This window comes from Rhinichthys klamathensis, unplaced genomic scaffold (assembly GCF_029890125.1).
Source record: "Rhinichthys klamathensis goyatoka isolate OS25496 unplaced genomic scaffold, OSU_Roscu_1.1 h1tg000423l_1, whole genome shotgun sequence".
In the NCBI taxonomy this organism is placed as follows: Eukaryota; Metazoa; Chordata; class Actinopteri; order Cypriniformes; family Leuciscidae; genus Rhinichthys; species Rhinichthys klamathensis.
The window spans coordinates 163,934-181,129 of record NW_026606921.1 but is presented as its reverse complement, the minus strand read 5'-3'; the positions used below and the strand labels follow the sequence as shown (position 1 = coordinate 181,129).

Below are 17,196 nucleotides of genomic sequence, written 5' to 3'. Positions count from 1 at the left end.
TTTGTACAGTACACCTAGTAGCCAGTGTCACTGCACTGAGTTTTGCCGCATCCACTGAAAAAAGATCATTTGTATTCATAATTCAGGAGAGAGGCTGGTGGGTATTGAAAGTGTTACTTAACTAGCCTACCTAACTAACATAGGGCTACAGCCGAATAACTACCAATGTAACCAAAAAACATAAAGGGAAAAAGAGTGTTTGAGAAAGAAAACAACAACAACAACCAAAACAAATAGCATGTGACTTAAAAACGTCTTGGTTACGTATGTACGTCACGTCGACGTACCAACAAATTGGCATCTCGTCTGAGATTTGCATCTCACACTCTGCCCTGCAGTGCGGGTATAAATACGGAAGCAGATGCAATTCACATTTAGGTTTTCACTGAGGAGTCGAGCTGGTGACCCGGGCCACTCAGCGGTGGTACAGCAACTGTGGCGACGGGACGTGATGTCTCCGCTCCCTCCTTCAGGGAACGAGAGTTATTATGAAACCGAGACGTCCCTTTCAGTCGGACACGTTCGACGTAAGATATAATGTTTTAACTGTAACATTTTGAGGATGTTTTGGGAATGATGATCTGGTAGATCTAGGGAAGAACAGATGATGAAATACAAAAAAAACCTCCAATCACTCGACTAGGAATATGTCTCACAGTTACTACACTGTTCACCAACTTCTTGCATAATACAGGTTTACAGTTTTTTTTAAGTCACTTGATGTTCACAGATGGTAGTGTTATATTGACCTTGTACATCAACCCCAAACTTACATGAAAATACTGTTTTCTCTTTTTTGTTTCTGATTCTTGATGTTTTCTTTTTTTAATTATTTTTTCAAGAGTTCAGTTCAGCGAGGACAAGAAGATAAGATCAGGAAAGTAATTTGCTCACAGTCAGACCACAATGACTTTTCAAAATAAAAGATGAAGAAGGTGCCTTTTTGATATTGGTGATTTGTGTGGGTGTGTGTGTGTGTGTGCGTGTGTGTGTGCGTGCGTGTGTATTGAGAAATAATTGCTAAAGTGCATATTTTTTCCGACCTGAATTCATGAGATTTCACAATAATTGCATGCAATGGTGAACTCGCAAGAAATTGTTATGAAAGTGATAACCCTAACCCCGAGTTCAAAATAAATAATACAAAAAGGGTTTTCTATAAATCATTTTGTATGATTGCATATTAATTTACAGGGAGAACAATTAGACACACATCAACATGTTTATATAGATGCTAAACAAAACTTTACACATCTCTATGTCTAAAAAGCTAAATAAATACATCTGATATACTATACTATACCATTCAAAAATTGGGATTTCTTTTATTTTTAAAGAAATTAATACCTTTATTCAGCAAGGATGCATTAAATTGATCAAAAGTGATGGTAAAGACAATCTTACAAATAAATAAATGCTGTTTTTTTAACTTTCTATTCATCAAATAACTCTGAAAAACATGTCAGGGTTTAGCAAGCAGCACAACTGATTTCAACATTGATAATAATAATAATAAATGTTACTAGAGCAGCACATCATTATATTAGAATGATTTCTGAAGGATCATGTGAGACTGAAGTAATGATGCTGAAAATTTGCAGGAATAGATGACATGTTAAATATATTCAAATACAAACCAGTTATTTTAAATTGTAGTAATATTTCAATGTTACCATTTTATTTTTGATCAAACAAATGCAGCCTTATGCCGAGTTCAGACTGCACGACTTTAGCCCCGATTGTGGCTCGCCGACAGGTTTTGAGAAATCGCCGACAAATGCCCGAAATCACAGGCAAATCGGTGCTCGTTCACGCGAGTGACAATCACGCAGTGTGAATGAGCAAAGACGCGATCTGAGAGAATCACCGACGAGTCGCCGACGCCCGTGAGATATTTGGCATGCTAAATATCTGGACCTGTCGGCGATTCACAATCCTACTGTGTGAATGTGTTCTGACTGAAAACTACATCGGCGATGACCGACAGCCAATGAGAGAGCAAGATACAGGGAGGAGGAGGAGGAGTTATAGACCAGAATATCAGTATTTTAATAGATAGGCCTATATTTACAATTATATCAAACAGAAACAAAGCACAAACATTTGCATGACCAGCAGCAACAGCAGGACATTTGCAAAATTATTTATTTACCCCCAAGTCTCTTTGCAAAACACAGTCCTTGCTCCCCTCGTCTTCCCAACCATTTCCTGCATAAACTTTTTTTTTTTTGCTACAAATCAGTACACAGACAATTTGTAGGCTATCATTTTTAATAACAAATTCAGTGTCGCGCGAGAACTCCGGTCTCACGCACGCGTGATCTTCTGTTATTTCCTTATCACTTCTCGCGTTTGTTTGGTTGTGAAATGTAGTTTGCGGACCAGGCAGAAGTTGTCGGCGATTCTTTCTTTTGTAAAGTCATGCAGTGTGAAACCTCCTGTCGCCGATACATCGTGCAGTGTGAACACAGCAGCAACTGAATGTTACCCCAGATAGTCATGCAGTGTGAAAACAACAGTGACCCGATTATTTTGAAAATCGTGCAGTCTGAACTCGGCATTAGTGAATATAAGAGTCTTCTTTCAAAAACATTCAAATAATCTTACAAACCCCAAACTTTGGACATTGGAAAATTATCAGACAAAGAAAGATAATTTGACAGTGAATCATTCAATTAGCATTTGTGTGAACATGAACTCAGATTGTGAAGTTAAACACAGACAGGATGCTTGTTGCAGGTCTGAAAGAAGTGTATGTTGTAATCTTCCAAGCACTCGTCTGTCTTTAACAGATAACAAAATTGAAATTAAGGTGTGGGTGCAATTTTAATCTTACATTGATCAGTAGTAAATTTCACTAGGTGAATCTGAGCCATGTGGCTCCTGATGATCCTTTAACATGAACTAAAATGTCTGTGTACGTGCTTGGGGTGATGCTCAGGAGCAGATGGGAGGAGACCTTTTGACCTTAGGGACTGGTCAGTGTTGACCAGTGCATTTCTGTATTAAGTTAAGACCTGAGAGGGACTGAGGCGCCCTGAGAGGCGCCTGAAAGTTGCAGTCATGCCCTTAAAAGACATAACAGCCCATATCATAGTGTAAACTTAGAAGGAAAGGTCCTTGAAAATGCTTTAAGAACCCCCCTTCTGCTCATGCATCTGTGTCACTCCTCGCACAGATTGAACTTCTGTGTGTTTGGGACTGAACCTATTCTTGCAAGAATAAAATACTTCTTTTTATTGAATTTGACTCTGAATGTCTCTTACGCAGTGACGATGTTTAACAGAAGTTTTGCCACAACAAAGGTAATTTGCATTATATCCTAAAGCTTGATTTTTGAGGAATGCTAATAATCTAGATTATTTCAATGTTTTTGAAAGAAGACTCCACTCACACAGCAAAATTAAATTAACACTGCTGGGTGTTTATATAATCCACATTTAGAGTGTTAAATGAACACTGAAGCAGTGTTAAAGTTAATGAGATAATTAAGTTATTAATTGTGTGATGATTGAGCATTATTGAAGACACCTGATGTTAACAACAACAACATGTATCACAAGGAATGAGAAAGGTTGACATGGATCAGTTGAATCTTGAACATCTGGGGAATCACCCGTTTAAAAAAAAAGATGAACAGAGCAGAGTCTGCTGGCTAAAAGAGAACGCGACAGAGCAATAAAACAAGAATCAACATCGGCTGGGCTTTTCAGAGATGGTGAGAACTGAGGGATTTGAAATGTTGTAAAAGCGACGCAGAGATGGTGTTAACCACATTCATCCAAAGCACAACCAAAACACTGTTCTTCCGCAAAATGCATGTAGTTTTGTTTTTCAACCGCTAGATGGCCAGAAATTACATAGTGTACAGTTAAATGTTAATTGAGTGACACCATGTCAAATTTTCTTCCATTGTCTTGTAACTTCTATTTAAAAAAAAAAAAAAGTTTTAAATATAAAATAATCAGATATATATATATATATATATAGGATGTTTTTTGTCTTTCAGATATGGAGCAAAACCCTTTTTTTATGTGTGTGTATATATATATATATATATATATATATATATATATATATATATATACATATACACACACAGTATATCTAATTGTTATCATATGCAATCTTACGGGTTGATTATTACACATCTTGTTTAGATTTCTAGATTGTAGATTTTCATCAACTATTTCATGTGAATTCACCATTGCGTAAAGTTATCATGAATTCTTAAGAAATCAGGTTGAAAAGTTCATCTTAGAACAATGAGAACTCAAAGTGTGAAACCACATGAGAGACAGCGATTATTTCTCAAAACACACACACATTATCAGCGATATAAAGAAGACACCTTCCTCATAAGTTCTTCTGAAGAGTCGTTGTCGTCTGTGAGCGAATGACTTTTCTGATCTTCTCTTCTTGTCGTTGCTCCTGAACTCCTGTAAAATAACAAAAAGAAAACACAGAATCTCAAAAAGAGGCAACAGTATTTTCAGGTAAGTTTGGGGTTGAAGTACAAGGTCAGTTTATCAGAGAACATCACAGGTTTATATGATTATTTCAAACAGTTGAATCTGCTAATCAGCAAAAAATGCAGTTGCACAGATTTAAAATGTGTTTTGTAAGAAATTGTTGAACAGTTTAATTGTGCACATATTGTCATCGCAGTGAATTTGTGAGACGCTGTTGTGTTTCTGGTTCTTCACTAGATCTACCTGATCATCTGAGGGATTTGAATGAATCAAGATGCGGCTGATCATTGAAGCTCTTCTTCTCATTTTAGCTGCTCTAGGACAGGTAAGCTTGTGTTCTAGTATGAATATTACAGACATGAATATACTGATGATGTGATCATTATGATTTCTGTTTCTGCAGGATCACAGCGCTGCTGCCGGACAGATATTTCCATTGGATATGGCACCGAATTCTGTCGATGACTATTATTCCGGCTGTAGAGGGAAAATGGCACATCTGGTGAAGACGAAATATCTGAAGAAGGAAATCTCCAACTCAGCTAAATTTAAATATTATTGGCAAAATAGTGCAAATATTGTCAAGTTTCCAAAAGATCATTTAACAAGGAATCAGTTAATCGCCATTCACGTGTACACTGGTAAATACATATATAGTCAATTTAATGAAGAAACTCGTTACGGTAAAAACCATTACAAACACAAGACATTCAAATGGTATTCACTTTACTTTCTGTTAACAGAAGCAATACAGATTCTGAAGAAAACACAGAATAAATGCTATTATACTTATCGTGGTAATAAAGTTGAATTTAATAAGAACATTCTGAACAAAGAGGTTCGATTCGGCTCATTTACATCCTCATCTCTTGATCGCAAAGTAACTCAAGGTTTTGGAAGTACATCTTGTTTTGAAATCTACACCTGTGAAAGTGCTGAGCTGACAAAGTACTCTCAGTATCCTTACATTAAAGAGGTGCTGATTCCTCCATATGAGACGTTTAAAGTCACTGCTGTCAGAACAAAAAAATATAATAAAAATCTCTGGTGTGACACTGTGTACACTTTGAAAAGCACTGGAAAAGTAAGTTACCAGAACTGTGCTCTATTCAAGAAACATTAAAAAACATACAATGTTGAAATTGAATTGCTCTGAATTTACAGGATTTAATCATGTACATCAGTTCCCCACAAATCGATATACAACATTTTTTTTCTTACTGTTTTCAATCATTCTGTCAGATAAAACACAATTTGTTTGCATAATTTTAACAATGAAATAAATGTATTTCAAGTGACCCAATGGCCTCAAAGTGATTTTTATATGTGTCATTAATTAATTTCTTTTTCCATCACATTACTGAACAATTTTAGTATAATATTCTAACATCAATAGAATATTACCTATTCAATGCATTTTTGTTCATGGTATTCAGCTACAATTAAATGTTTTCCAATAAGACTTAGAATAAATGTGAATGATTTCTACGTTGGAATCGATAAGCAGAATCGGAATCATTCAAATTCGAACGATACGCAACCCGACTGCTGCTGTACGTATAACAACATGAAATAATCCCCGTAGCAGAATCTATACAGGTGGAGCTGGGAAAGGGGGAGGGTTTCTGAAAGCACGTTGCAGACTGCAACAGCAAACAAGGGCAAGTAATTGAATGCTGAGCAGCAAGTTCATGGCCGCTAATGCCAAAGCAACCAATCAGCTGTGCTATGAAGATAATGATGTGATCGCTGACAAATTGAGTTAAGGACCTATCAGCCATGTTACCAAACTGAACCATATTTTAAGTGTCACAGTCAATATAGATGGATTTTCATGTGTTTCACATGTTCATATGTGTGATTGTTATTTTTTCAGCGCACTGCCAATATAATCATCATATATACGTGATTACAGTTAGAAAGATGCAAGCTTTGTAGAAAAGAAAGTCTCATTTTAATTAAAATGTAAACCCACCCATCTAACAGGAAACATTCTCAGAACTTTAGCTAACATTGTAAGCAAATGTTCTTCCAGGAACGTTATTACAATGTTTTTAATTTTACTACTTGTTTCAAAAGTAAAAGTAACATTCTCTTAATGTTTGAAGAATGATGAAATGAAACGTTTCCTTAAAGTTTGCGTATCCAAGAAAAATATATGCTTATTCCAATCTGCTGTCAACTCTACATTTCACAGTCTGAGTGTGAAGCTCAACACCCATAGGAACGCATTGAAAATGCCCACTCTGCTTCACTCGCTTTGCCCTAGAGTGGACACACACTGTCATGACGACATCTGAAAGACAATGAGAAGATTCAAACAAAGAGAAATAGTACTTTAAAGTTGCTAGTTTTTGCTCAGGTGGCCGAAATGTTCACCCAACAGAGAAAGGTTTTGCTCAGCAAGAACAAAAATGAGAAGGAACATTGGTGACAGACTTGATCAAAAGTCACGTACGGCAACTAAAGATTTTAATTTCAACATTGTTATCTTTTGAAAACAGATGAGTGCTGATGACAGGAAAAAAAGCTTTCCTGTAGCTCAAACAGTAGAGCATTGGCGCTTGCAACACCAAGGTCATGGGTTCGATTCCCAGGGAAAGCAAGAACTGATAAAATGTCTACCTTGAAATGCAATGAAAGTTGCTTTGGATAAAAGCGTCTGCCAAATGCATAAATGTGAATGTAAAGAAGTACATTTTGTCATCTGGAAGATTGCAACATACATGTTAAAGTATTTTAATGACCTGCACAGTTCAGCTCACTTCTTTCCCACATGAACACAGTGCCGTAGCTGACATATTTCTGATCTCTTCTTGTTTTGACGACAAGTTTTGGTTTAAAAAAAAGAGATATGTTACCGAAACCTTCTGCTTCTGTACGATCAAGACAACAGGATGAAATCAGCCTAAATGAAGCCCTTTGTTCAGAACTGCTTCGAGACTTGCATCTTTTTTGTGTTTACTTCAGAATCTGAGTTAAAGGATACACTATGTAACTTTTTTTGTTCAAAATGATCAAAATTTAAATAATGAGTCAATGCACCCTCAATCCTTCAAATCCCCTTCTAAATTGTGTTTTGTCTTATCCTGAATTGAATTGAAATGTCTTTAATGTCCCCAAGGGGCAATTTGGTTCACAACAGGTAGCCAACACATACACATTCGCACAAAAACACATAAAAACATGAGATATTAAATAGATAAAAACATAAATACACATGTACCTATAGTTTGTTGAGAAACCCAACAGCTGATGGTAAAAATTATCTGTTGGACCTGGCACGTTTTCGGTAAGTATACCTCCTTCCTGATGGTAGGAGGCAAAACTCAGAGTGTCGTGGGTGAGAAACAGATAAACTGCCATATGTAGCTCTCTAATTGAGTTCATTGTAAAGCGTTATCTATTGTGAAGGGTCATTTCATTATGGGTTGTTGTAGTGCTGTACTGGATATTATTTTCAAGGAAGTACCGTGTCTATAGCGCTACAGTGACGTCTTCAGCCAGTCAGCTTGAGATCCTTGCCATCTAAACTGGTTATATCTCTTAAGCCTAGAATTGAATGTTTTATCAGCAGTGAGTTAACCATATTCATCCGCACAGTAACGCAGAGCCAAAGTACAACCAAAACACTGTTCTTCCGCAAAATGCATGTAGTTTTGATTTTTAACTGCTAGAGGGCCAAAAGTTACATAGTGTACAGTGATGACAACATGTCAAATTATCGTCCATTGTCTTGTAAACATCCGATATACACTAGGGATGCACGATGATATCGGGACAACATCGGTATCGGCCGATAAAAGCTTAAAATGACCATCATCGGCATCGGCCGATATGAATATTTCTGCCGATGAGTCTTGCCGATAGGGTGGCGTGTTTCCTATGCGCACGTGACGACCGTGAACGAAGCATGAGCGCCAGCAACTTAAACTTCCAACTAGGGGTGCGCGTCTCACGGTTTTTGATCGTGGATGATTAAAATGTCTCCACGATCTGCTTTTGAAGAAAAATCATAGTATCGTGCATTCTATCAGTTCAATTCTGGCGCCTTCATCTCAACATACACTGTACAACGCGACGTACATTCACATCACATGTAAACGCAGAGGTAGAGTTACACTCACGGGACACTGCAATTCACAAAAGTTCATTGTTTGCATGTGCGTCAAAGTCTTGCTAGGTAAACATGTCATTCACGTGCTGATGCGCTGTTCTAACATCCGCTTTTCTGAGCGCGTAGACGCGACGCTCACAGGAACTAAAAGCCTGTCACAGCGCCTGCATACTGGACTAATCTTTCGAGTCTTATTGCGCTGATACTGTCAAATACACACAAGGTTTACATAAACAAAGTTGGTTATGTCTAAAGTGAAAGCAAACAGAGAAAATCTGCTTGTCAAATGCGTGTATATTAGACGCGTCGCGTTACTCGCGTGCAGTTCTTAAAGAGACAGTAATAATATTCTGCCGCTTGTCTTTAAAGAGATACTGCACCCAGAAATAAAAATTCTGTCTATCTAATGTTGTTTCAAACCTGGATTCATTTCTTTCTTGTGCTTAAATATACTATGGTATGGCAAGCCGTTTTAACTTTTATTCATTTTCAGGATATGAATCCTTGATATCAACAATTCAATTTTCACTAGTTAAAATTATAATTATTGATATCAACAATTAAATTTTTGATATCAAGAATACAATTGTTGATATCAACAATTGCATTCTTGATATCAACAATTGCATTCTTGATATCAACAATTGAATTCTTGATATCAACAATTGAATTCTTGATATCAACAATTGAAATCTTGATATCAAAAATGTAATTGTTGATATCAACAATTGTATTTTCACTAGTGAAATGTCACCATAGGCTGCCATTCAAAATCAATTGTTGATATCAAGAATTACATTTTTGATATCAAGAATTACATTTTTGATATCAACAATTACATTTTTGATATCAACAATTACATTTTTGATATCAACAATTACATTTTTAATATCAACAATTACATTTTTGATATCAACAATTACATTTTTGATATCAACAATTACATTTTGATATCAAGAATTCAATTGTTGATATCAAGAATTATATTCCTGATATCAAGAATTAGATTGTTACTAGTAAAAATGCGAATTCCTGATATCAACAATTGAATTGCTACTAGTAAAAATGTTTATTCTTGATATCTGAAAATGTATTATTGATATCAATATTATTTCAGATATCTAAAATGGCTTTCTTACTAGTAACAATCACATTCATGATATCAGAAATGAACATTGTCACTAGTGAAAATGTAATTATTGATATCAAAAATGAACATTCTTACTAGTAGCAATTCAATTGTTGATATCAAGAATAGACATTTCAACTAGTAACAATTTAATTATTGATATCAGGAATTCGCATTTTTACTAGTAACAATTGCATTCTTGATATCAACAATTGATTTTGAATGGCAGCCTATGGTGACATTTCACTAGTGAAAATACAATTACAGATATCAAGAATTCAATTGTTGATATCAACAATTACATTTTTGATATCAAGAATTAAATTGTTTATATCAAGATTTCAATTGTTGATATCAAGAATTCAATTGTTGATATCAAGAATGCAATTGTTGATATCAAGAATGCAATTGTTGATATCAAGAATACATATCCTGGACATTCTTCCAAATAACTTTTATAATTTCAACAGAAGAAAGAAACTTGAGAGAGTAAATTATGACAATTTAAATTTTTGGGAGAACTATCCCGTTAATGTTAATAAAACAACAAAACACAGAGGAAATCACTCACTGCTCTTGACTGAGAACATTAATAGAAGCTTTAATAAGCTTTTTTTGCACTTAAAAAAAATACAAATATATCGATATCGGTATCGGCATCGGGCAAAATTAGTTTGAAAATATCGGCATATCGAATATCGGCCAAAATCCTATATCGTGCATCCCTAATATACACTATATTGCCAAAAGTATTGGGATATACCCCTTCAAATCATTGAATTCAGGTGTTTCAATCACTTCCATGGCCACAGTTGTATAAAATCAAGCACCTAGGCATGCAGACTGCTTCTAAAAACATTTGTGAAAGAATGGGTCGCTCTCAGGAGCTCAGAGAATTCAAGCGTAGTGCCGTGATAGGTTGCCACCTGTGCAATAAGTCCATTCGTGAAATTTCATCACTACTAAATATTCCAGAGTCAACTTTTAGTGGTATTATAACAAAGTGGAAGCAATTGGGAACAACAGCAACTCAGCCACGAAGTGGTAGGCCACGTAAAATCACCGAGCGGGGTCAGCGCATGCTGAGGTGAAGTAGCTCAAGGACAGTGCGTAGACTAGAGAGCTTCATGGAATGTGTTTCCATGGCCGAGCAGCTGGATCCAAGCCTCCATCCAAGTGCAGTGCAAAACGTCAGATGCAGTGGTGTAAAGCACGCCGCCACTGGACTCTAGAGCAGCACGTTCTCTGGAGTGATGAATCAGGCTTCTCTGTCTGGAAATCCGATGGACGAGTCTGGGTTTGGCGGTTGCCAGGAGAACGGTACTTGCCTGACTGCATTGTGCTAAGTGTAAAGTTTGGTGGAGGGGGGATTATGGTGTGGGGTTGTTTTCAGGGGTTGGGCTTGGCCCCTTAGTTCCAGGGAAAGAAACTCTTAAAGGGGTCATGTAATGCCATTTTTGTACAAGCTAATATGATTCTTTAGGGTCTAAATTAAAATATACGTTAATTAAAAATTCTCAAGAAAACAGTTATTTTATCTGGTCAAAAACAGCTTTGTTTTCAGCACGCCGTTTCAGTGCATATGCCTTTAGGCTTTAAATGATCATGAGCTTCGCTCACCCCGCCCCTCTGTTCTGTGCGTACACGTTTGTAACACAATAACCATAACGCGTTGTTCATTATAAACGTGGGATTATGAATTATATTGAGAACGTCGTACATAGAAAACATGCCGTAATGTACCCTGAGTGTAAACCTTAGACTCATTCATCGTGAAGCGCGCAAGCGATTTGCAAAGATATAAATATAAATATAAAGGTTAATAAAACGTTACACTCACTTCAGTTGTTCTAGAGGTTCAGCAGGAACACGAATAGCTGGTACCGATCCTTTTTTCATGAGCCGCTTCTTAGCAAAACCAGCTTTATACTGACTCTCGTTTATAAAGCAGTCTGGTGTGTGAAATGATTCGCGCAAACATGAACGCATTGACGTTGCTCGTGGGGAATATTCCCTTCGAAAAAACAAACTCAGCCACTGCGTCTTCAGCGGTTCGGATTTAGGAACATCAAAATGACTGTGTTCGTTATTGCACCCAAGAACAGAACACCACAATCGCTTAGACGCCATTCTGCTCATAGACAGTGCTCCAGCATATCAACAATGACTGCGCCGGTCCGCGCGGACTATGATTGACAGCTGGCTCACGAGCGAGGGCGGGTCTGTGTTGAAACCCGGCTGTCAATCAACAATCGCGGCAGGGGCTTCCGAGCGTGTGACGTCACATGGTCGAACGGCTCGATTTGAGACAGGGGAAAACATATAAGGAGATTAAAACAAAAACACTGGCTGGATTTTTATCATTATATGATGGTTGTGTACAGGCACTGCCAACACACATTTCAGTACAATCAACTTGAAAAAGTGCATGTACCATTATATGACCCCTTTAATGCTTAAGCATACCCCAAGACATTTTGGACAATTTCATGCGGTCAACTTTGTGGGAACAGTTTGGGGATGGCCCGTTACTGTTCCAACACGACTGCGCACCAGTGCACAAAGCAAGGTCCATAAAGACATGGATGAGTGAGTTATGAGTGGAGGAACTTGACTGACCTCAACCCGATAGAACACCTGTTATGGAATTATGTGTGTTATTTCGTATCATATATTCTGATTCTGTATATTGTTTGTATTCTCCGTTATTGTTATTTCTCTGTGTTTTTTTTATTGCTGATTGTTCTAAGCAGGATCTCGGGATGGCTCCACCCCTTTGATTGACGCGGGATTAAAACTATCCCTTCCGCTCTAGAAGTTGAGCTGCGAGGAAGGCCGTCCGTGACCGGAACCGGGGGGCGGCCGAAAGAGCGTCGCCCCTCTCCCCCTTATCTTATCGCACCTCAAGTTTGTGGAGAACCCGGTGCTAAATGACTCGTAGACGACCTGATTCTGGGTCGGGGTTTCGTGCGTGGCAGAGCAGCTACATCGCTGCGATCCATTGAAAGTAAGCCCTCGATCCAAGTTTTTGTCGGCCTCCGGGGTTGGGGGTGTGGGGGGCGAAGGTCTTTGGGTGAACCAGTGGTAGTGGTGGAGGATGAGGAGAGTGAGACGGAGACTTGGTGTCTGTGATTCCGGGCGGGTCGCACTTCTCCTGTCTCCTCTACAGCCGTCAGACCATTATTGTACCTGATTTAGATTCTGTTAAAGGAGAACTCCGGCGCAAAATGAACCTTTGGTCTAATAAAACATTGGTACCTAGTCAACCGTTCTCTGAGATTTGTTTTCATAATCGAATGTAAAGAGTTTTATCTCTAAAAACTGTTTAGCGTATAACGCTATAATGGGGGCATATAATAAGTAAAAAGAAATCGCTAGTTTATACCACTAACAAGGCTCAAAATAACCCCACACTAACACAGTAACATAATGAGGGTCCCTACATGCAAAACGAAGCATTGAGAACTTTGTAAGTGTACAGACCATTTAATAAGAAGATATTTTATAAAGACAGTCCACTTCGTGTATACAGACAGGAGCCATCTTTGGAAAACAGTCTCGACTAATCAAACCACGAACGCCATTCATACAGTTCGGAAGTTCACTGAACTTAATACAGTTCAGCTCACTTAGCACGTCGTTCGTGGTTTGATTAGTCTAGACTGTTTTCCAAAGATGGCTCCTGTCTGTATACACGAAGTGGACTGTCTTTATCTTTATCTTCTTATTAAACGGTCTGTACACGTACAAAGTTCTCAATGCTTCGTTTTGCATGTAGGGACCCTCATTATGTTACTGTGTTAGTGTGTGGCTATTTTGAGCCTTGTTAGTGGTATAAACTAGCGATTTCTTTTGACTTATTATATGCCCCCATTATAGCGTTATACGCTAAACAGTTTTTAGAGATAAAACTCTTTACATTCGATTATCATGAAAACAAATCTCAGAGAACGGTTGACTAGGTACCAATGTTTTATTAGACCAAAGGTTCATTTTGCGCCGGAGTTCTCCTTTAAGTATTTTATTTTCAGTGATGGTGTTTTGTAAGGTTGACCTGCCCTTTTCTTTGAAATCACGTTCGTTTTGTTTTGTTAGTGTATTTAGGGTAATTTGCTGGATTTTGATTTGGATAATTTTAGGGAAGTTTACTTTGATATTTTGTTTATTATTTGTTTTGTTTGTTATTTTGGGCCTTTGGTCTTCCTGAAGATTATACACCCACTGGTTTATGTTACTCTGTTATCCTCAATTTTACTTATATGTTCATCTTCTTCATCTAAAACATTTATTGTTTCTCTTGAATTTTGGACTCATTGGTTTATCTTTTGGTCTGACGACTGGGCGTGGGAGTCATGTCGAGACTGTGAGCCAGGCCTTCTCGTCCAACTTCAGTGCCTGACCTCACATATGTGCTTCTAGAAGAATGTTAAAAAACAAACACACTCCTAAACCTTCTGGAAAGCCTTCCCAGAAGAGTTGAAGCTTTTATAGCTGCAAAGGATGGGCACACTCCAAATGAAACTCTACAGATCAGGAATGGGATGTCAATAAAGTTCATGTGCATGTAGGCGGGCGTCCCAAAACTTTTGGCAAAATAGTGTAAATCTGATTCATTTGAATAAGTTTGAAATTAAGTATTTTTTCTTTCAGATATGGAGCAAAACCCTTTTTAATCTCTCTAAAAACATATATATATATATAATTGTTCTTGTATGCAATCATACGAGTTGATTAATACACATCTTGTTTAGATTTCTAGATTGTAGATTTTCATCAACGATTTCATGTGAATTCACCATTGCGTAAAGTTATCATGAATTCTCAAGAAATCAGGTTGAAAAGTTCATCTTAGAACAATGAGAACTCAAAGTGTGAAACCACACAAGAGACAGCAATTATTTCTCAAAACACACACACATTATCAGCGATATAAAAAAGACACCTCCTCATAAGTTCTTCTGAAGAGTCGTTGTCGTCTGTGAGCGAATGACTTTTCTGATCTTCTCTTCTTGTCGTTGCTCCTGAACTCCTGTAAAATAACAAAAAGAAAACACAGAATCTCAAAAAGAGGCAACAGTATTTTCAGGTAAGTTTGGGGTTGAAGTTCAAGGTCAGTTTATCAGAGAACATCACAGGTTTATATGATTATTTCAAACAGTTGAAACTGCTAATCAGCAAAAAATGCAGTTGCACAGCTTTAAAATGTGTTTTGTAAGAAATTGTTGAACAGTTTAATTGTGCACATATTGTCATCGCAGTGAATTTGTGAGACGCTGTTGTGTTTCTGGTTCTTCACTAGATCTACCTGATCATCTGAGGGATTTGACTGAATCAAGATGCGGCTGATCATTGAAGCTCTTCTTCTCATTTTAGCTGCTCTAGGACAGGTAAGCTTGTGTTCTAGTATGAATATTACAGACATGAATATACTGATGATGTGATCATTATGATTTCTGTTTCTGCAGGATCACAGCGCTGCTGCCGGACAGATATTTCCATTGGATATGGCACCGAATTCTGTCGATGACTATTATTCCGGCTGTAGAGGGAAAATGGCAAATCTGGTGAAGATGGAATATCTGAAGAAGGAAATCTACAGCTCAGCTAAATATAAAATTAGTTGGAAAGTAGGTGAAATGTTTGTCAAGTTCCCAAAAGATCATTTAACAAGGAATCATTTAATCGCCATTTATGTGTACAGTGATAGTAATGTATATCACCATTTTAATCCTGACACTCGTTACGGTAAAAAACAGTACAAACACAAGACATTCAAATGGTATTCACTTCACTTTCTGTTAACAGAAGCGATACAGATTCTGAAGAAAACACACAATAAATGCATGTTAACGTATCGTGGTACAAATGTTGAATTTTATAAGAATGTTCTGAACAAAGAGATTCGATTCGGCTCATTTTCATCCTCCTCTCTTGATCCTAATGTAGCACGAGGTTTTGGAAGTAAATCTTGCTTTGAAATCTACACCTGTGAAGGTGCTGATGTCACAAAATATTCTAAGTATCCTCATGAGAAAGAGGTGCTGATTCCTCCATATGAGAAGTTTAAAGTCACTGCTGTCAGAACAAAAACATATCAGCACAATCTCTGGTGTGACACTGTGTTCACTTTGAAAAGCACTGGGAGAGTAAGTTACCAGAACTGTGCAGTGGCATTCAAGAAACCATACAAGTACTAATTATATTCACTGAAGAAAAATAGTGCTCAGAATTGATCAGTTCCAAACTAGTAAATATAGAAGAAGTCTTCCTCTCAATTTAGCTTAATAGTTCTTTGTCAGCAGACAATTTTTGTACACTTTAAATTGTTCTGAAATAAAACATTTATATTGGCCTTAAAATGATTTTGTATGTGTATCTATTAATTTCTTCATTTACACTTACATGTGTTTGCATCACAATTTTAGTGCTTGCCATCTAGTTGACTGCCAGGAAAAGAATATGAACTGCTAAATGACCTTCTGGGTGCAATGCAGAATGAAGATGGTTTAGTTATATTGAAAATACACCTTCAGTAGCATCTGAACGATGATCAATTTAATGAAATTGTTTTTGGGAAAAGGGTAACTTTTCTTAAATTGGTGTTGGCATTTAAAATAATAAAGAAAAGTGTTCCTAGGTACCTGACAGAGTATTGTGTACTTCTAAGAGAAGTGCACAGTCATTCCACTAGGGGGAGTAGCACTGACATCTATCCTTGTAGATTTAAGAGTTTAAGGGGGAAGATTTTTATATATATATATATATATATATATATATATATATATATATATATATATATATATATACACTCACCGGCCACTTTATTAGGTACACCTGTCCAACTGCTCGTTAACACTTAATTTCTAAGCAGCCAATCACATGGCGGCAACTCAGTGCATTTAGGCATGTAGACATGGTCAAGACAATCTCCTGCAGTTCAAACCGAGCATCAGTATGGGGAAGAAAGGTGATTTGAGTGACTTTGAACGTGGCATGATTGTTGGTGCCAGAAGGGCTGGTCTGAGTATTTCAGAAACTGCTAATCTACTAGGATTTTCACGCACAACCATCTCTAGGGTTTACAGAGAATGGTCCGAAAAAGAAAAAACATCCAGTGAGCGGCAGTTCTGTGGGCGGAAATGCCTTGTTGATGCCAGAGGTCAGAGGAGAATGGCCAGACTGGTTCGAGCTGATAGAAGGGCAACAGTGACTGAAATAACCACTCGTTACAACCGAGGTATGCAGCAAAGCATTTGTGAAGCCACAACACGCACAACCTTGAGGCGGATGGGCTACAACAGCAGAAGACTCCACCGGGTACCACTCATCTCCACTACAAATAGGAAAAAGAGGCTACAATTTGCAAGAGCTCACCAAAATTGAACAGTTGAAGACTGGAAAAATGTTGCCTGGTCTGATGAGTCTCGATTTCTGTTGAGACATTCAGATGTTAGAGTCAGAATTTGGCGTAAACAGAA

General features: G+C 37.4%; 2 protein-coding genes across 2 annotated transcripts; both read left to right on the top strand.

The window, feature by feature from the left end:
- The first annotated feature begins 4,723 nt into the window (after window positions 1-4,723).
- Window positions 4,724-5,595, top strand: LOC130071002 (NAD(P)(+)--arginine ADP-ribosyltransferase 2-like). The gene is made up of 2 exons (XM_056235605.1): window positions 4,724-4,797; window positions 4,876-5,595. Exons 1-2 carry the CDS (start codon window positions 4,747-4,749, stop codon window positions 5,593-5,595), a joined length of 771 nt encoding a protein of 256 aa, XP_056091580.1. The 5' UTR covers window positions 4,724-4,746.
- Window positions 5,596-15,011: 9,416 nt separating this feature from the next.
- Window positions 15,012-16,080, top strand: LOC130070999 (NAD(P)(+)--arginine ADP-ribosyltransferase 2-like). Its single transcript, XM_056235603.1, has 2 exons — window positions 15,012-15,105; window positions 15,184-16,080. The coding sequence occupies exons 1-2, from the start codon at window positions 15,055-15,057 to the stop codon at window positions 15,913-15,915; spliced, it is 783 nt and encodes a 260-aa protein (XP_056091578.1). The 5' UTR covers window positions 15,012-15,054; the 3' UTR covers window positions 15,916-16,080.
- Window positions 16,081-17,196: the final 1,116 nt, after the last annotated feature.

Bases quoted from the DNA above. Each gene is read 5' to 3' on its own strand.
- LOC130071002 (XM_056235605.1), top strand. From the start codon at position 4,747: ATGCGGCTGATCATTGAAGCTCTTCTTCTCATTTTAGCTGCTCTAGGA. The intron at 4,798-4,875 runs GTAAGCTTGTGT...CTGTTTCTGCAG, and splicing joins TTTTAGCTGCTCTAGGACAG to GATCACAGCGCTGCTGCCGG.
- LOC130070999 (XM_056235603.1), top strand. From the start codon at position 15,055: ATGCGGCTGATCATTGAAGCTCTTCTTCTCATTTTAGCTGCTCTAGGA. The intron at 15,106-15,183 runs GTAAGCTTGTGT...CTGTTTCTGCAG, and splicing joins TTTTAGCTGCTCTAGGACAG to GATCACAGCGCTGCTGCCGG.